A 27,796-nucleotide genomic window follows, 5' to 3' on the forward strand; every position below is an offset into this window, starting at 1 on the left:
TGGGGCTCAGAAAATGGAGCCATCCACCGGATTATCAGAAGACAGCTCTTTGAAAAGGAGGGTCCTCATTTGCATAAGCGGCCGCAAAAAAAGACCTACAGAAAAGAAAAGAAAGAGAGAGGGAGAAGAGGGAGAGGGAGCGGCGGCCACACTTGCCAAGCCAATGGATGGGGGATAATGCTTTGACTAGGTTCAAGTATTCAGGGCAAGGAAGGGTTTTGGCCCCCGGTTCCCTCAAAGCAAATGGAAATAATGTGAAATTAGTAAATAAATTGAATAATGATAGCACTGTCAGGCTGATGTGGGGGGAGGGACAATAAAAAGGAGGAAGATAGGGAGGGAAAGACACCGAAGGCTGCGGCCTCTCTTGTGGGAGCACTGTTGGCTTAGCTGCTGGTGGTTGGCAGCTCTCACCAACAACACTGGCCCCTGCCAAAGCCAGTGTGTGTACGCCCCAGGCGCCCGCTTCTGCTGCCTCTGCACAGGGGACCTTGTCTGGTTCGCTTTCCATCTCTGTCTTTCTCCCTCTCTCTTTCCATCTCTCCCAGCCTTTCTCCCACCCTCTGTCATCTCGCTCTCTCTCCGATTCACTGTCTCACACTATCCCTCTCTCTTCATCCCCCCTCTATCCATCTCTCTCTCTCCCTCCCCTCTGCGTGGTGTCCGGAGGGGATGTCCCCAGCCTCCTGATAAAGAACTCACACCACACACACACCCAAAGCAGAGTCACCTTGCAGCTGTCATAGTGGCCATCGCGCCAGACAGGCTCCAGGGCTAACCGCACAGATGACAATAGCACAGTTTACACTGGTCTGGGATCTGATGACCAGACGGAAAAGTATCAGACTGGTGGTACTGTGAGCGTTGACCTTGCAATAGAACATGTGAACATCACGAAGGCAAAATGTAGGGTATAACATGCTTTTCATAGTTGAAACATCTCTACATGTGACCGACATACATTTGGCATGCTAAACCAAAAATGTTCTGAGGGTATTTAACGTACAAATGAAAAGTATCACCGCATAGTTGATGCTCTTCTCGACTCTGCAGTTAATTACCAAACGTTAATCAGTGGTTAGGGCTAAATGACTAAATGAAGGAGAGCCGGCTTGGGGAGAAATGTGTTTTACATGGCGTGCTTAATAAGCATAATATGAGCAGTGCTCAAATGAGTTTCCATTTTCCAATAATGACCTGATCTCCTGAGAGGTTCTCTCTGTGTGTGTGTGTGTGTGTGTGTGTGTGTGTGTGTGTGTGTGTGTGTGTGTGTGTGTGTGTGTGTGTGTGTGTGTGTGTGTGTACCTCAATGCTACTGTGTTGATTGCCTTCTATACTCATATAGGCAGGATTTATCTTTACTGATGGGTGATATGGCCTGAGATAACATTCAATGTGGTTCCAAAGTCACACAATTGAGCTTTACATTCGGGGTACATTGTGTGTATGTCCTGTGTTGAAGTAGGTGGCAAATGGATGGGTGTGGTGTGATTCACAAGTGGTAGGCTACTCAATGTTATCTTTATCCCTACATAACAAACCGTGTGTGTGTCTGCGTGCAGTGCAAGGCCAAAATCTGGAGTTAACCTGTTCATTCCAGCCTGTAACTGCGGCTTCTCTTCAGCATATATATGGTCCGACTAGTCAACTGTCTTCTGTTTGTTTGTCCACTCTCTGTTTACCTACAAACCCAAAAGTTTCCTCTTTGGCTTGCCCGCCCACCCACATGGCATCCGGACTTGTCCCTGGGATGTCCCCAGAGTGCCACGGACCACCAGCGCAGACACACACACCCCCTGTCTGACCATGCCGCCACCTCACACACACACACTACCATATCCATATTTAATCACAGGCAGGACATTCCATCTTGTACAGTTTAAAACACTGCAGAGGTAGCCAACATTGACACACACACACACACACACACACACACACACACACACACTCACACACACACACACACAAACTGAACAGGGCTCCTAATGTTTCCGGCCTCTGAAAATATAATTTAATATTCCCCCACCCCTCTGAAAGGCTTAATACATTCCAATTTGCCGCTCGTAAAGTCAAAATCTACAGCACACACTGCCCCGGCCAGGGTTGGATTTCCCCACCAAGCAATGACTGGAGTATGGACCGAAACAGTGAGTTCCATGGGGGAAAACAATACAGCCAACTATACCATAAGGGTATAATATAATAACAACATCAGTAGCCAGGAATGATGTAACCAGTTTCCCAGTAATACTAGAGCCACTATGGTTTCCCTACATGCTACATCTGATGTAACAAGGTTCAGCTAATTAGCTAATAAACCTACCATCTAGCATGCCTAGCTTCCTGCTAATACAATAGACAGAAATGATCATTGACCCAGTTGCCTAGCCTAGCTTCATGATAATACCAACATCGAAACATTAGCCCTGAGTGTCAGGTAGCCTAGCCTCTATCCTAGTTTCCCATTCCCCAGCAGCATAAATGCTAAAGGCTAAATGAGCTCCCTACTGAAAGAAAGGATGGATTAGGGACTAGTTCCAGGGTTGGTTGCCTTCGCCAACAATTTTCTGATAATGGAGGTAAAGACACCTCTGGAGGTTAGTTAAGGTTACGCTGGGCTGGGCTGGGCTGTGTGTATGTTAGCCGAGAATGGATGGATTAACCCTTCTGCTCTGTTTGGCCCCAATAATTGGCCTGCAGGGGTTGAACAAGAGAATAGCTTTGACTGAACCAGGTGACTGCTCTCTGGCCACTCAGGCGAAAGCACCTGGAACACTGACTGACTAGACGGGCTGGGCTCTCTAGGGTGCAGACCTGGGTTCAACTAGTATTTGCAATCATTGAAATAATATGAGAGTTTTCTCTAGCCTGCCTGAAGTGCCAGATGGGTTGGGTTTGCAGTTTTGGGACTACTCTATTGTTCCATTAAGCCAGGAAAGCTCAATCAATCACAGATAAAGTATTTGAAATGATTTCAAACCGTATTTGAACCCAGGTCTGCTAGGGTGCGAGTCAGAACGTGTAAGTATGATCCATCTGAAAATAGTGAAATGACAGTTGAATGATCATATAATATTTCACTCAACCGAGTTGGTCATGTGTTTTGTGAGCAACCAAAGTAAAGAGAAATTAGGGTGACAGTTGAAATGGATGATAATTTGGCTACTTCATCCTCTAAGGAAGTAGCCCATTTCTTTTATAAATGATTTGGTTTGTCCTAAATCGTCCTGCCAATCCCAAAACACCCTGTGACTTGGGAGTCTACGATATGCCATGTTGCTAAGGGGAAAAAGTTGAATAAGTGGAAAATATGCTCTACACACAAACAAATAACTTGGCAGCCATGCACTGTGTTGACGCCAATGCTATTGCTAGCACTAACAGAATGTCCACTACATTTCTACCCACAGGTCTGCAATAGAACTGTGAAGCCCAAGAGAGACAAATCGCTTCCCTAAAACTTCCAGTTTTGTGTGTTGCAGCCTACATTTAGAACACTGCAGCTTTGAAATCCATAAACCCCCAAAAAGGATTGGATTTCCTCCAACAATCTGACATTCTGTAAATCCCCATATTCTAAAGCTCCAAACAAACTTTCTCTTTCTTTCCTTCTTTTTTGGGTTGTAATGTGAATTGAGTGGCCGGGGATTAACTGTGTGTTTCGTGAGAGTGGTTGTGTGTGTGTGTGTATGCATGTGTGTGTCAGGGAAAGAAAGTGATGGTGTGTGTGAGTGTGAGAAAGAGAGTGTAAAGGGGGATACCTAGTCAGTTGTACAACTGAAATGTGTCTTCCACATTTAACCCAACCCCTCTGCATCAGAGGTGCGGGGGGCTGCCATAATCGACATCCACGTCTTCGGCCCTAGGGAACAGTGGGTTAACTGGCTTGCGCAGAACGACAGATTTTTACCTTGTTGGGGCTCTCTGTGCATGTGCTGCATACCCTGGTATGGCACAAGGACGGTATATAGTCCAAACTGTCACAGTTCTGGTCTGCTTAAGGGGTGGCTCTTAATGACATAGCAGCTGGATCTGGTCTGCTTAGTTCATTGACTGTATATGAACAAGAAAAAGGAAGCCTATGAAATGTCTCGCTTTCTCTATCGTCTCTGGTGGTGTGAGTGGTTTTGCCAGAATCATGGGAGTTTGAGCCTTGAACAACAGAAAAATATTAGCGTAAGCTGACTATAAATGTAATTCTATAGGTTTATGGGCCTGTATTTAAAATATTTACAGGTGTTATTAGGAGAAGACAACAAGAGCAATATATACCAGGGAGTTCCTATATGATCAGAAAACTACAGACACGTTATATAGGTCGTTAGAAATGACATCATGGCAGGGATCCTACTCATCTATGTCATTGAGCAGCAGTCTCCCATTTTGTTCAGGACTAAACAGTCAAAATGAGACTGAAAATGTGTAGGACTTCACTAAATAGTCCATAATAACATCCAAAATGTTAATTTTGGTGGAACTGCCCTTTAAAAGCAATGGACAGCATGCGTGGATGTGATAGTTCTAGTAATAGTCATTATATAGGCAGAGTGAAAACCCTGGGGAAAGTCACAGAGACATCAATCAACACAAAACCAAAAGGGTAAATCCATTTGAATTCAATCGATATTTGACAGCATCCCTTTTGATTTAAATAAAACTTTCCATACATGTTTGCCTGTGGAAAAAGTGGTCAGAAATTGACTTTTTGGACCTGACTGCAAAATGTTCAGGAGACAATGTTGCATATCCCACCATATAATGAGAGACATCCATGTCTTCATCACTGGAAAAGATAAACGGTTGAGTTTGATATCATTTAAAAGTGTACAAACAGGGTTGTAAAACAACTTTATAATTTCTTGAAAGATTTTATTTTTTTTTATAACACTTTTACATCATCTAAAAATGCATAAGCTCTATTTTTTTTCATATTCACATATGTTGTAGTTTACACCCTACTTTACGCCATCTCAGGTTTTTGTGTTGTCTCAACCGATTGCGGGCACAACACGCTCTTGAATACAGGGTGGGTGTCATTTTAAATCATAGAAAGGATCTATTCCTTCAGACCACATCAATTTAGCTGGAACACCCACCGTCAACTTAAATGGTCATGTCTATTCTATTATCTACATTTCTTTGAGTTCAATAGGTTTCCTATGGAGGATTGACAACATAATTTAAAACAGAAGATATTCCCATTCAAGTAAACTTTTTCTGATGTGTGGACCTCCAACCATATTTGTGGTACCATTTGAAAGTGGAAATGTATTAAAACAGTAATCTAAACTAAGAACATATGTGAATATTAAAAAAAAAATGAATTTCTGCATTTTTAGATAATTGATGTTTAAGGTTAGAAAATGACAATTGTTATTTTTTTCCAAAAAATTATAAAATAGTTTGACAACCCTGTTTGTAAGCTTTTAAATGAGATAAATATTTTATATTTTTCCAGCGATGAAGACATGAATATCTCATTGTAGGCTGGGGCATCCAAAATAGGTCAACTTTTAGCACCATTGTCTCTTGAATGTTTTGGCATTCATGTCCAAAATGTCACTTTCTGCAAATATGTATGGACGGTTTTGTTCAAATCAAAAGGCGTGCTGTCAAAAAGTGATTGATTTCAAATAGATTTACCCTAAAGAAAACTTCACAAATGTTTATTGTTGTTCGGCCAAAACATGCAAAACACACACACACACACACACACACACACACACACACACACACACACACACACACACACACACACACACACACACACACACACACACACACACACACACACACACACACACACACACACACGGTACACTGGAACATGTCTAACTACTGCCAGGTACACAGGAACATGTCTAGCTACAGCCAGGTACACAGGAACATGTCTAGCTACAGCCAGGTACACAGGAACATGTCTAGCTACAGCCAGGTACACAGGAACATGTCTAGCTACAGCCAGGTACACAGGAACATGTCTAGCTACTGCCAGGTACACAAGAACATGTCTAGCTACAGCCAGGTACACAAGAACATGTCTAGCTACAGCCAGGTACACAGGAACATGTCTAGCTACAGCCAGGTACACAGGAACATGTCTAGCTACAGCCAGGTACACAAGAACATGTCTAGCTACAGCCAGGTACACAGGAACATGTCTAGCTACAGCCAGGTACACAGGAACATGTCTAGCTACAGCCAGGTACACAGGAACATGTCTAGCTACTGCCAGGTACACAGGAACATGTCTAGCTACTGCCAGGTACACAGGAACATGTCTAGCTACAGCCAGGTACACTGGAACATGTCTAGCTACAGCCAGGTACACAGGAACATGTCTAGCTACAGCCAGGTACACTGGAACATGTCTAGCTACAGCCAGGTACACAGGAACATGTCTAGCTACAGCCAGGTACACTGGAACATGTCTAGCTACAGCCAGGTACACTGGAACATGTCTAGCTACAGCCAGGTACACTGGAACATGTCTAGCTACAGCCAGGTACACTGGAACATGTCTAGCTACAGGAGGACCCAGTTTTATGAAATGTTTATGATATGATATTTTGACCGTAATTACCCTGTTATGAGTCAGGGGTGTTAACACAGATGGTGAAACCTTGACAACGGGTACGCACAACCACCTCACTCCCTCTCACCAACAGAGGAAGGATATGTGGCATTTGGTAAAAAGGATTACTCAAGTAAGCATTACAAACATAAATCATGCAAATTTCTGGGAACTATTACGTCAATGAGAGAGTATACGTGTGTGAATGCGTGTACACTGCTTCGCTGTCTCGTAGCATTAGTGTGTTTATTTGGATCCCCATTAGCTTTAGCAGAAGCTACTCTTCCTAGTGACTGAGTGACTGAGTGAGTGAGTCAGTGAGTAGGAAGAGGTGGTCAGTGTCCCTGGCTAGCTCTCCAGTGTTTACTGACAGGAAATGTTTGTCCTGCAAAAGGGAAGGAACCCCGCCGCCCCTCTTGCCAAACACTGGGAGCGAGTCCCGACAAGACACACACACACCACACACACGCCACAGACAGCAATACAGTGCCCCCCCCATGCAATGTACCACTACCATCGGAATGTTCCTTATTCAAATTGATACATATACAACTCAAATGAGAAATAATGGGGAAGTGGATACGACTGACGGCTTTTCACGGTTCCTCCTGTTGCTAATCCCAATGAACACCATGCTAATCCCAATGAACACCATGCTAATCCCAATGAACACCATGCTAATCCCAATGAACACCATGCTAATCCCAATGAACACCATGCTAATCCCAATCAACCCCATGCTCATCCCAATGAACACCATGCTAATACGCCCAGATGGAAAGTCAATACACTGACCCCAAACCACCTGGCTGGCCGGAGATTGGAGACTACGTCTCCTATAGCAACCTGTAGTCATTTTACATAGGCTAGATAAGATCGGCTTTAGAGGTGTGTCCATTTTGAGATGTCAGGTTGATTACCCTGTCCTCCTCTCCTGTTTGATCTAGGCAGTATTCAGTGTGTGTGTGTGTGTGTGTGTGTGTGTGTGTGTGTGTGTGTGTGTGTGTGTGTGTGTGTGTGTGTTATGCTCGGTTTACCATTACACAGACGATCACACAGACATGATCTAACCAGGACAAGATGAAAGCTCACTCCCCCACACACATACATTCTCAGCATCTCTGTTGAATTCCTGTCTCTCCAACATCCAACCTTCAATAATCAATAAATACCTAAGCTAAATTATTGAGACAAATATGTCAACAACTGCAGGAGGCCGGTAACACTGCAATTATAGTATTACATTCCCGTCATCAGCCTACAGATGAGACAGCTGTTCATCAGACATCATGGCACAGCAACACAGAGACACTTTATCTGCTAATATAGACCCACTTTTCTGAGGAGCAGAACAGCTCAGAGCCACACAATGGAAAACTCTGTTCCTTTATACAAGACCTATCAAACGCAGTCTCTACAATAACTATAGTGGTAGGCTGTTCAGGACTAAATGCTCAGACTCAAAATACTGCAACTGGCCAATACTCCTGATACCTTGAGTGTCAGCCTGTTTCTGCCATGTTTGGCATGGCAGCAACAAAGGAGTTGGCTATTCCAGAAATAGGCTAATATTCTGAGGTAAACCAGTCAACAATGCAGCCAAAACACATGTGCTTTAGTGAGTACTAACAATACACCACACAGTCCAATGAAACAGCAGAGAGAAGGTTTTAAGGACGTACAGTAGGGGTACTTACTGGCTGGTGATGGCGTGCTGTAGCCACTGAGGGACAAACTGGGCAGGGCGGGGGGCGAGAGCCCCCCCAGCATGTGGGGGAAGAAGTAGGAGTAGTGGGGCATGGGGAAGCCGCTGAGGTGGGGGCCCGGGATCGGGTTGCTCTTCCCAGCCATTTTGGCTCAATCCACCTCCACCGATGACGACACCCAAAAAACGATATTGTGGTAATACAGGGCTCAGAACGGAGTCAGTGTGGGTTACGGAGTGGTTTTAGTGCCCATACGGGCGATGGACGTGTGGGGTATTCCAGTGGCGTGGTGACTTTGGAGAGATGCCCTCAATTAGGACACTACAGTTGTGGAATTTCCAAAATGGTCGCCTGTTACCTCTGACTGATGGAGAGGAGAGGTACAGGATAGTGGTTATGAAGGTGGCTATGAAGCTTCACAAGGATTTTATAATGAGTCTTCCACTGTGGAGTCGGTTCCAGAGATGGGGAATGTGTAGAGACATGGTGCCTATGCAACAGTCAGCTCTGGTATACCCCCAACCGTTCCGTGTCTCAACTCTCTTTTTTAGTGTCCCTCAATCTTCACCTAGAGAGAAAGAGAGAGTGAGATCATTTAGAATTTAAAAACCCCTTTGGGACAATGTCATACATAACAAAAATACATTTAAAAAACATTACATTTCATCCCTCACAAGGTCAACAGCAACACACAGACAGAGAGAGAGCGAGACAGAGAGAAGCACAGAGACAGGCAGACAGATGGAGAGAGAGACGGAAAGAGAGGGAGAGACAGAGAGAGTTCGTTATTTTAAGATGATAACAACATATTTCCCCTCTTTATTTAAAAGCATGGGGAAAGAAATGCATCTCCATGAAGCTAATTACTGGCAATGTCTCATCTGAAATGGTACAAAAACAACCATTTCAGCTTAATTATCTTACAGAGCATTAAAAGCCATGAACAGAATGTGTGGGTATGTGATAGCTCGACCAATACACACACTCATTATCAAGGCTGGAGTGAAAACCCTGGGGAAATGTCCGAGAAATAAATGAACATGAATCAAAAGAAAACGTCGCTAATTATGACTGTTGTTAGTCCCTGAGGTCTTTCCTAAAGCCCAGTTATATTAAACACATGGGAGGTTTTTATGGCAGTGTGTACTCACAGTCCAAGGTGTGTAAGTCCTTGGCCCGCTATCAAGGACTGTGGGCTCTCCTTCTCCGTAGTCGACATGAGTAAGACATTTAAGCGTGTTAACCATCGCAAGGCTGCCGGCCCAGACGGCATCCCTAGCCGCGTCCTCAGAGCATGCACAGACCAGCTGGCTGGTGTGTTTACGGACATATTCAATCGCTCCCTATCCCAGTCTATTGTACCCACATGCTTCAAGATGGCTACCATTGTTCCTGTACCCAAGAAATCAAAAGGTTACTGAACTAAATAACTGCGGCCCCGTAGCGCTCACTTCTGTCATCATGAAGTGCTTTGAGAGACCCTAGACCCACTTGAATTTGCTTACCTCCCCAATAGATCCACAGATGATGCAATTGCCATCGCACTGCACACTGCCCTATCCCATCTGCTTAAGAGGAATACCTATGTAAGAATGCTGTTTATTGACTATAGCTCAGTATTCAATACCATCATACCCTCCAAGCTCATCATTAAACTTGAGGCCCTGGGTCTGAACCCCGCCCTGTGCAATTGGGTCCTGGACTTCCTGACGGCTGCTCCCAGGAGGTGAAGGTAGGAAACAACACCTCCACTTCGCTGATCCTCAACACTGGGGCCCCACAAGGGTGCGTGCTCAACCCCCTCCTGTACTCCCTGGTCACCCATGACTGCGTAACCATGCACGCCTCCAACTCAATCATCAAGTTTGCAGACAACACAACAGTGGTAGGCTTGATTACCAACAATGACGAGACAGCCTACAGGGAGGAGATGAGGGCCCTGGGAGTGTGGTGCCAGGAAAATAACCTCCCACTCAACGTCAACAAAACAAAGGAGATGATCGTGGACTTCAGGAAACAGCAGAGGGAGCACCCCCCTATCCACATCGATGGGACCGCAGTCGAGAAGGTGGAAAGCTTCAAGTTCCTCGGCATACACATCACAGACAAACTGAAATGGTCCACCCACACAGACAGTGTGGTGAAGACGCAATGGCGCCTCTTCAACCTCAGGAGGCTGAAGAAATTTGTCTTGCACCTAAAACTCTCACAAACTTTTACAGACGCACAATTGAGAGCATCCTGTCGTGCTGTATCACTGCCTGGTACAGTAACTGCACCGCCCGCAACCGCAGGGCTCACCAGAGGGTGGTGCGGTCTGCCCAACGCATCACCGGGGGCAAATTACCTGCCCTCCAAAACACCCGATGTCACAGGAAGGCCAAAAAGATCATCAAGGACAACAACCACCCGAGCCACTACCTGTTCACCCCACTTTCATCCAGAAGGCGAGGTCAGTACAGGTGCATCAAAGCTGGGAACGAGAGACTGAAAAACAGCTTCTATCTTCAAGGCCTTCAGACTGTTAAATAGCCATCAGTAGCACCTTAGAGGCTGCTGCCCTATATACATAGACTTGAAATCACTGGCCACTTTAATAAATGGAACACTAGTCACTTTAATAATGTTTACATATCTTGCATTACTCATCTCATATGTATATACTGTATTCTATCCTATTCTACTGTATCTTTAGTCTATGCCGCTCTGACATTGCTCATCCATATATTTATATATTCTTAATTCCATTCCTTTAATTAGATTTGTGTGTATTGTTGTGGAATTGTTAGATATTACTTGTTAGATATTACTGCACTGTCGGAGCTAGAAACACAAGCATTTCGCTACACCCGCAATAACATCTGCTAAACACGTGTATGTGACCAATAAAATTAGATTGGAAGACACACTGATACACGTGAAAACACACACACACATCAACACCATACAGCAGGTTTGAACAACACACACACACACACACACACACACACACACACACACACACACACACACACACACACACACACACTAAATTAAACTGAGTCTCTATACACCATGAAATGTCAGAATATGTCATGTAAGATTACGCATTGTTTTACCAACATTAGACAAACACAATATACTGTAAGACTATCTATTCTAGTCCATTACTCAGACAAGTCTCGTCTCTAGCTACAGCCAGGTACACTGGAACATGTCTAGCTACAGCCAGGTACACAGGAACATGTCTAGCTACTGCCAGGTACACAGGAACATGTCTAGCTACTGCCAGGTACACTGGAACATGTCTAGCTACAGCCAGGTACACTGGAACATGTCTAGCTACAGCCAGGTACACAAGAACATGTCTAGCTACAGCCAGGTACACAGGAACATGTCTAGCTACAGCCAGGTACACAAGAACATGTCTAGCTACAGCCAGGTACACAGGAACATGTCTAGCTACAGCCAGGTACACAGGAACATGTCTAGCTACAGCCAAGTACACAGGAACATGTCTAGCTACAGCCAGGTACACAGGAACATGTCTACCTACAGCCAGGTACACTGGAACATGTCTAGCTACTGCCAGGTACACAGGAACATGTCTAGCTACTGCCAGGTACACTGGAACATGTCTAGCTACAGCCAGGTACACAGGAACATGTCTAGCTACAGCCAAGTACACAGGAACATGTCTAGCTACAGCCAGGTACACTGGAACATGTCTAGCTACAGCCAGGTACACTGGAACATGTCTAGCTACAGCCAAGTACACAGGAACATGTCTAGCTACAGCCAGGTACACTGGAACATGTCTAGCTACAGCCAGGTACACAGGAACATGTCTAGCTACAGCCAGGTACACTGGAACATGTCTAGCTACAGCCAGGTACACTGGAACATGTCTAGCTACAGCCAGGTACATAGGAACATGTCTAGCTACAGCCAGGTACACAGGAACATGTCTAGCTACAGCCAGGTACACTGGAACATGTCTAGCTACAGCCAGGTACACTGGAACATGTCTACCTACAGCCAGGTACACAGGAACATGTCTAGCTACTGCCAGGCACACAGGAACATGTCTAGCTACAGCCAGGTACACAGGAACATGCCTAGCTACAGCCAGGTACACTGGAACATGTCTACCTACAGCCAGGTACACAGGAACATGTCTAGCTACAGCCAGGTACACTGGAACATGTCTACCTACAGCCAGGTACACAGGAACATGTCTAGCTACAGCCAGGTACATAGGAACATGTCTAGCTACTGCCAGGCACACTGGAACATGTCTAGCTACAGCAAGGCACACAGGAACATGCCTAGCTACAGCCAGGTACACTGGAACATGTCTAGCTACAGCCAGGTACACTGGAACATGTCTAGCTACAGCCAGGTACACAGGAACATGTCTAGCTACAGCCAGGTACACAGGAACATGTCTAGCTACAGCCAGGTACACAGGAACATGTCTAGCTACAGCCAGGTACACAGGAACATGTCTAGCTACAGCCAGGTACACAGGAACATGTCTAGCTACAGCCAGGTACACAGGAACATGTCTAGCTACAGGAGGCCTCTGTATAAATCAGGGAAACAGTTTGATGACATTTCTACGACATATTTTGACCATAATGACCCTGTCATGAGTCAGGTGTGTTACACACGGAGCAACGGTCTGAGGAACCTTAACGGGCTCGCACAACCACCTTACTCCCTCTCAGCATTATACACATGAATCACGCAAGGGGGAAGAATCTATTGAAATAAAATGTGTCATTGACATGCGTGATTCATGTGTATAATGCTTGCTTGAGCAATCCTTTCCACCAAACCCCACACCTCCATCCTCCTTGGTGAGTGTGTCAGATAAGTCTGTATAGCCTTCTCCCTCCAGAATGAACGATAAGAGTCTTCTGGCAAGCTATTGATAAGATAGGCGCCTGTCAGTCACAAAGCGAGCGATGACAGGGAGGCACTGCTGGTTTGTCAGTCTGTTCCGCCTCTCGGTACCTATAGTGTGCTATGGTTAGCTGCGGTCAAATGTCTTTTCACGGAGGAGGTAGCGCATGATGCTTCTTTATAGTCTCCTGTGAGTGAATTTACATGTCCCATGTAAGGAAGGTCGTAACGATGTGTTGAAATCCATTTAATACATTGTTTGTGCCACATTCAATTATTTCGCTTGTTTCATCTGCCTATATAGCCAGCCACGGAGTCGGGGCGCATAGGCTATTCAATGTTACTTGGTTGACGACCGTTCATTTGGCGCTCTAATTTCAATTCAGGTAGGCTACTACTGTTTTTTGGCGATTATCCGCAGATAAATTATGAAAACATTCGATGTTGAAACCTCACTGCAGGAACAATAGGTAGGGGAGAGAGAAAGACTCATTCTGGTCCAAGAAAAAAAAGACAGATTGAAGGTTATAAAAGCTAATGTCATGATACTGGTATTACTAAAGATATTGATATAGGGCTACCGATTTTATTGAAGTGACGACAATTAAGTCGTCAACTGCTGCTTTCTGTGTAGCAAAGCCCATGTCTAACACCTGCTTCATTCTTCAATCACACCTGTAGGTCTATTCAGCGACGCCTGACTTTCTGTATAAAAGTGGGATATACACTATATCAACAAAAGTACGTGGACACCCCTTCAAATTAGTGGATTTGGCTATTTCGGCCACACCCGTTGCTGACAGGTGTATAAAATCGAGCACACAACTATGCAATCTCCATAGACGAACACTGTCAGTAGAATGGCCTTACTGAAGAGCTCAGTGACTTTCAACGTGGCACCGTCATAGGATGCCATCTTTCCAACAAATGAGTAATTCTATTTTCTGCCCTGCTAGAGCTGCCCCAGTCAACTGTAAGGACTGTTATTGTGAAATAGAAACGTCTAGGAATAACAACGGCTCAGCCGCAAAGTGGTAGGCCACACAAACTCACAGAACGGGACCGCCGAGTGCTGAAGCGCGAAGCACATAAAAACCATCTGTCCTCGGTTGCAACACTCACTACCGACTTCCAAACTGCCTCTGGAAGTAACGTCAGCACAAGAACTGTTCGTCGGGAGCTTCATGAAATGGGTTTCCATGGCCGAGCAGCCGCACACAAGCCTAAGATCACCATACGCAATGCCAAGTGGCGGCTGCAGCGGTGTAAAGCTCGACGCCATTGGACTCTGGAGCAGTGGAAACGTGTTCCCTGGAGAGATGAATCACACTTCACCATCTAGCAGTCCGACGGACTAATCTGGGTTTGGTGGATGCCAGGAAAAGACTACAGCCTCCCAGAAGAGTGGAGGCTGTTATAGCAGCAAAGGGGGGACCAACTCCATGTTAATGTCCATGATTTTGGAATGAGATGTTCGACGAGCAGGTGTCCACACACTTTTGGTCAGGTATGATCACTCGGCTACACATATGCCTTGTCTATTGCTGTTTTGGTTAGTGATTATTGTCTTATTTCACTGTAGAGCCTCGAGCCCTGCTCAATATGCCTTAGCTAGCCCTTTTGTTCCACCCCCCACACATGCGCTGATCTCAATTGGCTTAAATGGTGCCTCCAGAGACAAAACCTCTCTCATCGTCACTCAATGCCTAGGTTTACCTCCACTGTAATTGATTGCCCCCCATCTATCTTCAGAGTTCGTACGGTTAGGTGACCTAAACTGGGACATGCTTAACACCCCGGCCGTTCTACAATCTAAACTAGATGCCCTCAATCGCACACAAATTATCAAGGAACCTACCAGGTATAACCCTAAATCCATAACCATGGGCACCCTCTTAGATATCATCCTGACCAACTTGCCCTCTAAATACACCTCTGCTGTCTTCAACCAGGACCTCAGCGATCATTGCCTCATTGCCTACGTGCGTAATGGGACCGCGGTCAAACGACCACCCCTCATCGCTGTCAAACGCTCCCTAAAACACTTCAGCGAGCAGGCCTTTCTAATCGACCTGGTCCGGGTATCCTGGAAGGATATTGACCTCATTCCGTCAGCAGAGGATGCCTGGTTGCTCTTTAAAAGTGCTTTCCTGACCATCTTAAATAAGCATGCCCCATTGAAAAAATGTAGAACTAAGAACAGACATAGCCCTTGGTTCAACCCAGACTTGACTGCCCTTGACCAGCACAAAAACATCCTGTGGCACTCTGCATTAGCATCGAATATCTACATTGACAGGACAGTAATGGAGAGTTTTAACCTGTTAGGGCTAGGGGGCAGTATTTGCACGGCTGGATAAAAAAAATGTACCCGATTTAATCTGGTTACTAATCCTACCCAGTAACTAGAATATGCATATACTTATTATATATGGATAGAAAACACTCTAAAGTTTCTAAAACTGTTTGAATGGTGTCTGTGAGTATAACAGAACTCATTTGGCAGGCAAAACCCTGAGACATTTTCTGACAGGAAGTGGATACCTGATGTGTTGTATTACCTTTAAACCTATCCCATTGAAAAACACAGGGGCTGAGGAATATTTTGGCACTTCCTATTGCTTCCACTAGATGTCACCAGCCTTTACAAAGTGTTTTGAGTCTTCTGGAGGGAGATCTGACCGAACAAGAGCCATGGAACGATGATGGCCCATTAGACACCTGGCGCGCGAGTTCATGTTGGGTACCCTCGTTCCAATACGTTATAAAAGAGTATGCATTCGTCCACCTTGAATATTATTCATGTTCTGGTTTAAAAAGGCCCTAATGATTTATGCTATACAACGTTTGACATGTTTGAACGAACGTAAATATATTTTTTCCCCTCGTTCATGACGAGAAGTCCGGCTGGCTTAGATCATGTGCTAACAAGACGGAGATTTTTGGACATAAATGATGAGCTTTTTTGAACAAAACTACATTCGTTATGGACCTGTGATACCTGGAAGTGACATCTGATGAAGAGAATCAAAGGTAATGGATTATTTACATAGTATTTTCGATTTTAGATCTCCCCAACATGACGTCTAGTCTGTATCGCAACGCGTATTTTTCTGGGCGCAGTGCTCAGATTATTGCAAAGTGTGATTTCCCAGTAAGGTTATTTTTAAATCTGGCAAGTTGATTGCGTTCAAGAGATGTAAATCTATAATTCTTTAAATGACAATATAATATTTTACCAATGTTTTCTAATTTGAATTATTTAATTTGTGGTGTTGACTTGACTGCCGGTTATTGGAGGGAAACGATTTCCTCAACATCAATGCCATAGTAAAACGCTGTTTTTGGATATAAATATGAACTTGATAGAACTAAAAATGCATGCATTGTCTAACATAATGTCCTAGGAGTGTCATCTGATGGAGATTGTAAAAGGTTAGTGCATCATTTTAGCTGGTTTTATGGTTTTGGTGACCCTGTCTTTGAATTGACAAAACATTACACACAACTCTTGTAAATGTACTGTCCTAACATACTCTAAATTTATGCTTTCGCCGTAAAACCTTTTTGAAATCGTAAAACGTGGTTAGATTAAGGAGATGTTTATCTTTCAAAGGGTGTAAAATAGTTGTATGTTTGAAAAATTTGAATTTTGACATTTATTTGGATTCAAATTTGCCGCTCTTGAAATGCACCTGCTGTTGATGGAGTGCACCACGGGGGGGACGCTAGCGTCCCACCTAGCCCATAGAGGTTAAGTTCCTCGGCGTACACATAACGGACAAACTGAAATGGTCCACCCACACAGACAGCGTGGTGAAGAAGGCGCAGCAGCGCCTCTTCAACCTCAGGAGGCTGAAGAAATTCGGCTTGTCACCAAAAACACTCACAAACTTTTACAGATGCACAATCGAGAGCATCCTCGATTGTGCAACTACCTGCCCTCCAGGACACCTACACCACCCGATGTCACAGGAAGGCCAAAAAGATCATCAAGGACGGCAACCACCGAGCCACTGCCTGTTCACCCCGCTAACATCCAGAAGGTGAGGTCAGTACAGGTGCATCAAAGCTGGAACCGAGAGACTAAAAAACAGCTTCTATCTCAAGGCCATCAGACTGTTAAACAGCCATCACTAACATTGAGTGGCTGCTGCCAACATACTGACTCAACTCAAGCCACTTTGATAATGGGAAAATTGATGTAATCAATTTATCACTTGCCACTTTATATTATTTTTATTCGATAATGTTTACATAAATTACATTATTCATCTCATATGTATATACTGTACGCCATACCATCTACTGCATCTTGCCATCTTGACGTAATTAGATGTATCACTAGCCACTTTAAACAATGCCACTTTATGTTTTCATAACCTACATTACTCATCTCATATGTATATACTGTACTCTATACCATCTACTGCATCTTGCCATCCTGATGTAATGTATCACTAGCCACTTTAAATAATGCTGCTTTATATGTTTTCATACCCTACAATACTCATCTCATATGTATATACTGTACTCCATACCATCTATTACATCTTGCCTATGCCGTTCGGCCATCACTCATTTATATATTTTTATGTACATATTCGTATTCATTCCTTTACACTTGTGTGTACAAGGTAGTTGTTGTGGAATTGGTAGATTACTTGTTAGATATTACTGCATGGTCGGAACTAGAAGCACAAGCATTTTGCTACACTTGCATTAACACCTGCTAACCATGTGTATGTGACAAATAAATTTGATTTGATGGCCCCCGCGATATGCAACTTTTCATGGAAGTCAGGAACCAACATACTCACAGTCAGTTAGGAAAGCTAAGGCTAGCTTTTTCAAACAAACAGAAATTTGTATCCTGTAGCTCTAATTCCAAAATGTTTTGGAACACTAAAGTGGAGAATAAGAGCACCTCCTACCAGCTGCCCACTGCACTGAGGATAGGAAACATTGTCACCACCAATAAATCTACGATAATCGATAACTTCAATAAGCATTTTTCTACGGCTGGCCATGCTTTCCACCTGGCTACGCCTACGCCAGCCAACATCTCAGCACCCCCTGCAGCAACTTGCCCAAGCCCCCCCCTCACCCAAATCCAGACAGCTGATGTTCTGAAAGAGCTGCAAAATCTGGATCCCTACAAATCAGCTGGGCTAGACAATCTGGACCCTCTCTTTCTAAAATGATCTGCCAAAATTGTTGCAAAGCCTATTACGAGCCTATTCAACCTCTCTTTCGTATCGCCTGAGATCCCCAAAGATTGGAAAGCTGCCGCAGTCATCCCCCTCTTCAAAGGGGGAGACACTCTAGACCCAAACTGTTATAGGCCTATATCCATCCTGACAAACACCCTCGTAAAACGGACTATCCTACCGATCCTTGACTTCGGCGATGCCATTTACAAAATAGCGTCCAACATTCTACTCAGCAAATTGGATGTAGTCGATCACAGTGCCATCCGTTTTGTCACCAAAGCCCCATATACTACCCACCACTGCGACCTGTATGCTCTCGTTGGCTGGCCCTCACTATATATTCATCGCCAAACCCACTGGCTCCAGGTCATCTATAAGTCTATGCTAGGTAAAGCCCCGCCTTATCTCACCAAGCCATCACCATAGCAACACCCACCCGTAGCACGCGCTTCAGCAGGTATATTTCACTGGTCACCCCCAAAGCCAACACTTCCTTTGGCCGCCTTTCCTTCCAGTTCTCTGCTGCCAATGACTGGAACGAATTGCAAAAATCACTGAAGCTGGAGACTCATATCTCCCTCGTTAACTTTAAGCATCAGTTGTCAGAGCAGCTTACCGATCACTGTACCTGTACAAAGCCCATCTGTAAATAGCAAACCCAACTACTTCATCCCCATATTGTTACTTATCCTCTTGCTCTTTTGCACCCCAGTATCTCTACTTGCACATCATCATCTGCACATCTATCACTCCAGTGTTAATGCTAAATTGTAATTATTTCGCCTCCATGGCCTATTTATTTTCTTACCTCCCTACTCTTCTACATTTGCACACACTGTACATAGATTTTTTTGTATTGTGTTATTGACTGTACGTTTGTTTATGCGTAACTCTGTGTTGTTTTTGGTCGCACTGCTTTACTTTATCTTGGCCAGGTCGCAGTTGTAAATGAGAACTTGTTCTCAACTGGCCTACCTGGTTAAATAAAGGTGAAATAAAAAATAAATAAAATAAATGTAGCACACGTTTTTTTAAGTCCATCTCCCAGACATGGTTTATATGGTGCCGTGCCCCTGGTTTGTGTCTGTCTCTTCATCAGGCTGAGAGCATGGCTTTATGGGCTCTACAAAGTGCTCTCCCTGTCATATCACTGGGAAGCCGGATACCTTCCACCCACCCACACTTAAAAACAGAGGGCTCTGCACGAGGGGCGTATTGCAATAACGAAAGAGCTTTAAAAACCGAAGGGAGCTGTTTTATTTCACTTTTAAAACCTCACTTGTACTACCCACCTGTTTTACTGTTGTTTAGAGCCATATTGAGAGGACATAGGCTCCATAATAGCTGAGGTACAGTTACATATTGGTCTGGTTCACATGTCAAAACATCAGAGTAAATCATCTAACCAGGCTTAAAACACAGCATAATCATGGAAATACATGCTCGCTGCATATTTAGATATGGTAGCTTAGCTATAGGCTATAGGTTGTGTATCAACAACGTGCCGACAGAGATCAGAGGAAAGGTTGCAGGCTGAAAATGGGTCAATTGCTATGTATTCTATCACCAAGCCATCTGGAATTTACGTCACCTAAGCCGGCCATTTTAAACCATAAGCTACATGACCTTACAACTGACCCACTGTACAGAAATATACGTATTCTCTAGCTGCTCTCACTGTGTTCAAGAGATCTCCGTTACATTCTCTGTCTGTCGATACGTGGAAACCTGGGAGAGAGATTGGTCTACAGTTCACTTAAAGGTGACCAGGGTTGGGGAGTAACAGATTACATGTAAAACGTTACCAAAAAAGGGTAACTCTAATCCGTTAGCAAAAATATTGTTATCAGATTACAGATACTTTCAAAAAACTAGATGATTACTTCCGAGGATAACTTTTAAATTCAGAAAGGATGTTGGCGGAAAAAAATATCTTTGACACTTCTCTGTTTTCTCAATGACATTCAAATCAGCATTGAAAAAAGGCTCAAGTTTAAGTTTGTTCCACCTGAGCGAGTCTGACCACAAGTCAGAGACCACTATGAGGACACAGAAAATGGGGTTGATGGATCGCGGCACAAGAGCAGGAATAGGCTTTTGTAGGCTACAGTCCAAACTATGTCTTCCAATGGTACGACTGCTGTCGGCATCCGAAGATTATCCAACTTGAATAAACGCTTGGAGGTAAGGATGACAGCAGTGGTGTAGTCTACAGCGATACGGATATCACTTATTATTGATATCTACATAGCGCATTGATGTGAATCACACTGTTGATCTCTCATTTAGCTATTTGCGCCTTACGGATTGTGGTTGTTTTGGATGGCTGTTCACAAATCTAAATGTGTATTTGAACCCAATAATGATTGAATTCAAGAAGTTTAAACTGCCTATCAATCACTCTTTTTAAAACCAGTGGACAGCCAGCAAACCAGTGGACAGCCAGCACAGTGCGGATCCCAGCATATTGAATCAAAGTGGGGCTTTTATTGCTCAATCTAATGCTGATTAAAAAAATGACATCCATAGGCCTAATGGACACATGTTAAAATTCGCACACTGTTGATAAGACTTAAAGGGGCAATCTGTAGTTGCTACATCCATTTTTGGACTTATAAATTATACACACACACACACACACACACACACACACACACAGTGCCAGTCAAAAGTTTGGACACACCTACTCATTCAAGGGTTTTCTTTATTTTTTACTATTTTCTACATTGTAGAATAATAGTGAAGACATCAAAACTATGAAATAACACATATCGAATCACGGAGTAACCAAAAAAAGTGTTAAACAAATCAAAATATAAGTATATTTGAGACTCTTCTAAGTAGCCACCCTTTGCCTTGATGACAGCTTTGCACACTCTTGGCATTCTCTCAAGCCACACCTGGAATGCTTTTCCAACAGTCTTGAGCACTTGTTGGCTGCTTTTCCTTCACTCTGCGTTCCAGCTCATCCCAAACAATCTCAATTGGATTGAGGTTGGGTGATTGTGGAGGCCAAGTCATCTGATGCAGCACTCCATCACTCTCGCTTCTTGGTCAAATAGCCCTTACACAGCCTGGAGGTGTGTTGGGTCATTGCCATTGGATGGTCAGTCCTTGCATCCATAGCTATGCCTATTAATCTGAGAGTGGTTACATTTCTCCAGGACCATCCCTCAGAGGTGGGGTGACCGTTTTGTTATTGTTTCCATCTGTGGATTATCAAGAAATGAAAGTGTCACCAACAAAAAGGTTAACAATAGCCCTATAGCAAATGCAGCATATGGCATTCATTTTTCTCATGTAAAAAGCACTTTTCAGTAGTGCTCAAAGCATGCCATTCCATGAGCGCAGCATTTATTTTTCAACTCGAATCAATGAGCACAATCCGTCCTCCATGACAACACAATCATGAACAACAGAGTAGGGCTGGCTAATAAGTCCTTAGTTTTGGGGTTATGCTCAGGTAAAACAATTTGGCTAATCTATACTTCCATATTTCCAAGTCCTATTCTTGAAGATCAAGGGGTATAACATTTATTGGAATAAATGGAATTCTGATAGACTTTGGTTTTTAATGTAAAGAAATAACTTAATCATATTATTATATGTAGTAGAAAGCGATGGGTTAGAATAAGCCTACATAACCAACCCATAAAGTAAAATGTAACATCCATATATGGCCGGCTATGTAAACTTTAACATTGATTTATCTTGCAATAGATGTCGTTCAACTGGTTACAAATATTTTTGTCTTCTAATACCTCTTAAGGGGAAAGTAATCTAAAAGTAACTGAATAATCAGATTACGTTCCTGAGATTGGGTAATCCAAAAGTTACATTAGTGATTACAAATTTTGCAAAGTAACCTACCCAACCCTGAAGGTGACAATGTATTGAATGTCACGTAAGGTAACAAGGCATTGAAATGGAAAATAGCACATATGATTTTGTAATGTGTAGGCATTATCGTGGTAGATCTCAAAAGTACACTTCATATACAAGGCTCTTGTTTCATTTGGACCAAGAAAGATGCCAACAAGTGCCTAGGATATTGTATGTTTTTGAGGCAAAGTTCAAACAAACACTACCACACAAATGCAAACTAGCACAAACATATTCACCAACGCATACAAATCAACTCAGTGTAGAATTGTAAAAAATGCATGCATTCAAACTCTTAAAAATATATGTACACGGATTCATTCTCACAAAAGCAAAGCCATAGTGACAGCCGTTCAGGATTTTCAAACACATGCAATCACACATCATAGCAGTGTTCTGCGGACAGGAGAAGTGTAATTGAGCACACGTAATCCCTGTACCACGCAGGGTCCTCCGCTGTCACGCGCACACACGCACACACACAGTACAGTCGTGGCAAAAGTTTTGAGAATGACACAAATATACATTTTCACAAAATCTGCTGCCTCAGTTTGTATGATGGCAATTTGCATATACTCCAGAATGTTATGAAGAGTGATCAGATGAATTGCAAAGTCCCTATTTGCCATGCAAATTAACTGAATCCCAAAAAAACATTTCCATTGCATTTCAGCCCTGCCACAAAAGGACCAGCTGACATCATGTCAGTGATTCTCTCGTTAACACAGGTGTGAGTGTTGACAAGGACAAGGCTGGAGATCCCTCTGTCATGCTGATTGAGTTCGAATAACAGACTGGAAGCTTCAAAAGGAGGGTGGTGCTTGGAATCATTGTTCTTCCTCTGTCAACCATGGTTGCCTGCAAGGAAACACGTGCCATCATCATTGCTTTGCACAAAAAGGGCTTCACAGGCAAGGATATTGCTGCCAGTAAGATTGCACCTAAATCAACCATTTATCAGATCATCAAGAACTTCAAGGAGAGCGGTTCAATTGTTGTGAAGAAGGCTTCAGGGCGAGAAAGTCCAGCAAGCGCCAGGACTGTCTCCTAAAGTTGATTCAGCTGCGGGATCGGGGCACCACCAGTACAGAGCTTGCTCAGGAATGGCAGCAGGCAGATGTGAGTGCATCTGCATGCACAGTGAGGCGAAGACTTTTGGAAGATGGCCTAGTGTCAAGAAGGGCAGCAAAGAAGCCCCTTCTCTCCAGGAAAAACATCAGGGACAGTCTGATATTCTGCAAAAGGTACAGGGATTGGACTGCTGAGGACTGGGGTAAAGTCATTTTCCCTTTCCGATTGTTTGGGGCATCTGGGAAAAAAGCTTGTCCGGAGAGTCCTGAGTCAGGGTATATGCAACAGTTTGGGCCGCCTGGCTCGTTGCAAACTAATTTGCCAGAATTTTAAGTAATTATGACATAACATTGAAGGTTGTGCAATGTAACAGCAATATTTAGACTTATGGATGCCACCCGTTAGATAAAATACGGAACGGTTCCGTATTTCACTGAAAGAATAAACGTTTTGTTTTCGAAATGATAGTTTCCGGATTTGACCATATTAATGACCTAAGGCTCGTATTTCTGTGTGTTATTATATTATAATTAAGTCTATGATTTGATAGAGCAGTCTGACTGCTCTAAAACTTCTTACCTGGGAATATTGAAGACTCATGTTAAAAGGAACCACCAGCTTTCATTTGTTTTCATGTTCTGAGCAAGGAACTTAAACGTTAGCTTTTTTACATGGCACATATTGCACTTTTACTTTCTCCAAAACTTTGTTTTTGCATTATTTAAACCAAATTGAACATGTTTCATTGATTTTATTGATGTATTATATCAAGTTAAAATAAAAAGTGTTCATTGTTCATTCAGTATTGTTGTAATTGTCATTATTACAAATATATATGTAAAAATTGGCCGATTAATCGGTATCAGTTTTTTTGGTCCTCCAATAAATCGGTATCGGTGTTGAAAAATCTTAATTCGTCGACCTCTAGTGTAGACACTAATGTTGTAAATGACTATTGTAGCAGGAAACGGCAGAGTTTTAATGGGATATCTACATAGGCGTACAGAGGCCCATTATCAGCAACCATCACTCCTGTGTTCCAATGGCACGTTGTGTTAGCTAATCCAAGTTTGTCATTTTAATAGGCTAATTGACCATTAGAAAACCATTTTGCAGTTATGTTAGCACAGCTGAAAACTGTTGTGCTTATTAAAGAAGCAATACAACTGGCCTTCTTTAGACTAGTTGAGTATCTGGAGCATAAGTATCTGGATTCCATAAAATAAAAAAAATCTGCCGTTTCCAGCTACAATAGTCATTCAATGTCTACACTCTATTTCTGATCAATTTGATGTTATTTGACTTGCCTAGTTAAATAAAGAAATATATATATATATATAACCCAACCCTGGCAGCCCCACTCTCCTTGCAGTCCCATGTATTGTGATCTATGTGTTCTATATGATAGGGCTGGCTTAGAAGGTCAGTGCTGTGGAGGATGGTTGGAGCCCTACAAGATGATCATACTGAACGTCCTTGTGCTGTCAGGCTGCAGAGTGATCGAATGGACGACTAACCCTGGAATAGAAACACACGCATGTACGCACACACGCATATACACTCTCGAGTGGATGGGGATACTGGGACCTTCAAAAGGGCTCTCTAATGATGGATACTTTTTAAAAAGCCTCTATCTAGTCAGACATCTCTCTCTGACATCCATTTATCCATCCTGTATTTATTTCTTTAGACTTCTGTTTGTCCTTCTTTCAGTGCCCTTCTTTCAGTGCCCTTCTTTCAGTGCCCTTCTTTCAGTGTCCTTCTTTCAGTGTCCTTCTTTCAGTGCCCTTCTTTCAGTGCCCTTCTTTCAGTGTCCTTCTTTCAGTGCCCTTCTTTCAGTGCCCTTCTTTCAGTGTCCTTCTTTCAGTGCATTTAGAAGCTGAGTCCTAAGGGACTGTATCTGATCTGTTAGGCGAGAGGATGAGAGCCGCACTAAACAAACATTATAGATCACTTCTTGTGCCTGTGCTGCACTGACACGTGTGTGTGCGCGCGCGTAGGGAGAATGCAGGTCGGAGGTTATGTTATGTTGTAGCAGGAGCCAGTGACTTTAAGAGGATCTGACAGCCGATGCTGAATGAATAATCGAAAAGCTTCGATGGGCAGAGAGGGTTAGGTGAGGGCTGCGTTCGTAACATGTCTGCAGGGAATGGCAAAGGCATATGCATGCAGACACACACACACACACATTCTGAGTAAAAAGGTCAACGTCAGTGAAGAGACAAACACGAGCTATGGCCCTGGAAAACAAGCGGGGAGAAGGGGGGTTCTTTGGCTGGTTGACCCCGACCGCATGATGACGCTAAAGTGGCGCTAACGCTAGCACAGTTCAATGAAACTAGGTCTACTGTCCTAAACCTACTGTCCTAGACCTACTGTCCTAAACCTACTGTCCTAGACCTATCTATAGTCTAAGAGACGGTCTACAAACCCTACAGTAGGCTAACGCTATGCTAACATGCTAAGAGGATTAGCCTGTCCCTGAAGATCAGCGAGTCTGGTACACAATGTTCTTTTCTTGGGAAAATCATCGGGAAAAGCCGCAAGCACGTACAATACTGTGTTTTCCATTACACGGCTGTAGCTTAAGCTGTGTGTGAAAGAGGTCAGCGAAGGTTGCTGAGCCATTACAACCATTATACAACACTGGCTGTCTGCAACACGCCTCGGTTTCTACAACAAAGCACCCGGTGGTGAAAGGTCTAAAGAAAACAGAGTCGTGATGACGGTCAACTCAGGCACAGTGGCCGGTGGCGGGGGGCAAATATCACCTCATGAAACAGAGTCACCTTTGCACAACAACAAAATCAGCTGCTCCATAGAAAAGAAACAGTAGAGTGAATATGGCTTGGCGGTTGGCACACATAGTACAGAGCGGCTGCGGCAGCAGCACGACGCACTGAAACTTTTACGAGGAGAGGGCTGTGTGGGTGGGTACAGGGGAATGCATTTACATACCGGATCAATTGTGTGTAGGTGTGTCGGTGTGCGCACATGCTTCTGTGTCTGTGCAGAAGCCAGCACACACTATGCGTGAAAAGTCATGTCCCTATTACAATGCACATTAGGTATGTCATGGCAGCATCCCCCAGGACAGTGACAGAACATTACAGTACAGTAGACTGTACTGTAGCTGGCAGCGTTTAGCTAGGGAGGAAGGAAAGACACTGGACAAGGGGGAGGGCTAGGACTGAGCGGGCCCTCCCAGGGCTTTACAGTGCGACCATTTTACATGCATATGCGCCTTAAAATAGATGTGTGCGAACTTAAAAAGTCAAGTATACGCACATGTGCGAGTTGTGATTTATAGCAATAAAAATTGCTGTCGTAGGTATTTTCAAAGTATTTCTTCCGTTTTGTTTTATTGCTGGTAGCGAATCACAAAAACCATACAGCTATCCCGCCTCTTGGAGCAATGTGACATTTTTAGAAGCGCACAAGCATGGAAGCTGGCCGAATTTACCCGAAAGTCTACTAAAGTGTGACTTTGTCCTTGTTTTTCTTGGTATTTACATCGTTTTGCTCATACACTAGGTTTTCTTCAATGTTAGTTTGAGGTTCCTCAACTGCTAGTGAAGAGAGACGGAGAATTTCATCTCTCACAGACAGACGTGAATCCCACCGTTACAATGCCGCTTAAAGGGACAGCTGAACAATTTATGTCTCACCTAAGTCAGGGGTTCCGAAACTTTTTCACTCAGACCCCATTCCAGCATTGGGGAACATCTAACATCTATTTCTATGGGCACAAGCACTTTTCATGACAAAAAAAAGCTGTTCACACCCCTCTTGTTGGCTGAGAGAACATTTTGCAGGTTTAAAGCTTATTTCCTGCAATTCCAAAAATGCGGTGCAGGGAAATGTTCAAGTTTTAAAGCTAATTTTATTGCAATTCTATACATTTTGCCATGTCTAATGTGTATTCATGTGATATTTGTGTGACTCGAACATTACTACAATGAACAAAAATATAAACGCAACATGTAAAGTGTTGGTCCCATGTTTAATTAGCTGAAATAAAAGATCCCAGAAATGATTCTCAAATGTTGTGCATACTTTTGTTTACATCCCTGTTATTGGGCATTTCTCCTTTGCCAAGATAATCCATCCACCTGACAGGTGTGGCATATCAAGAAGCTGATTAAACAACATGATCATTACACTGGTGCACCTTGTGCTGGGGACAATAAAAGGTCACTAAAATGCCACAGATGTCTGAAGTTTTAAGGGAGCGTGCAATTGGCATGCTGACTGCAGGACTGTCCACTAGAGCTGTTGCTGTTCATTTCTCTACCATAAGTTGCCTCCAACGTCGTTTTAGAGAATTTGGCAGTACGTCCAACTGGCCTCACAACCGCAGACCACGTGTATGGCATTGTGTGGGCGAGCGCTTTGCTGATGTCAAAGTTGAGAACAGAGTGTCCCATGATGGAGGTGGGGTTATGATTCCACAATTGGATTTT

The 27,796-nt window shown here is 43.6% G+C and overlaps 1 protein-coding gene across 8 annotated transcripts in view; it reads right to left on the reverse strand.

The window, feature by feature from the left end:
* raraa (retinoic acid receptor, alpha a) overlaps nucleotides 1-27,796 on the reverse strand; it is a 213,815-nt gene that overhangs the window by 124,135 nt on the left and 61,884 nt on the right. For 6 of the 8 annotated variants that reach the window (XM_045702522.1, XM_045702523.1, XM_045702524.1 and 3 more), the window contains one exon: nucleotides 8,257-8,848. In XM_045702522.1, coding sequence (XP_045558478.1) covers nucleotides 8,257-8,425 — 169 coding nt within the window. In that variant the 5' untranslated portion in view covers nucleotides 8,426-8,848. The remainder of the gene's footprint in view (nucleotides 1-8,256; nucleotides 8,849-27,796) is intronic. The other 2 variants (XM_014159000.2, XM_014159007.2) reach the window with 1 other exon arrangement.

This window comes from Salmo salar, chromosome ssa19 (genome assembly GCF_905237065.1).
Source record: "Salmo salar chromosome ssa19, Ssal_v3.1, whole genome shotgun sequence".
NCBI classification, from domain to species: domain Eukaryota; kingdom Metazoa; phylum Chordata; class Actinopteri; order Salmoniformes; family Salmonidae; genus Salmo; species Salmo salar.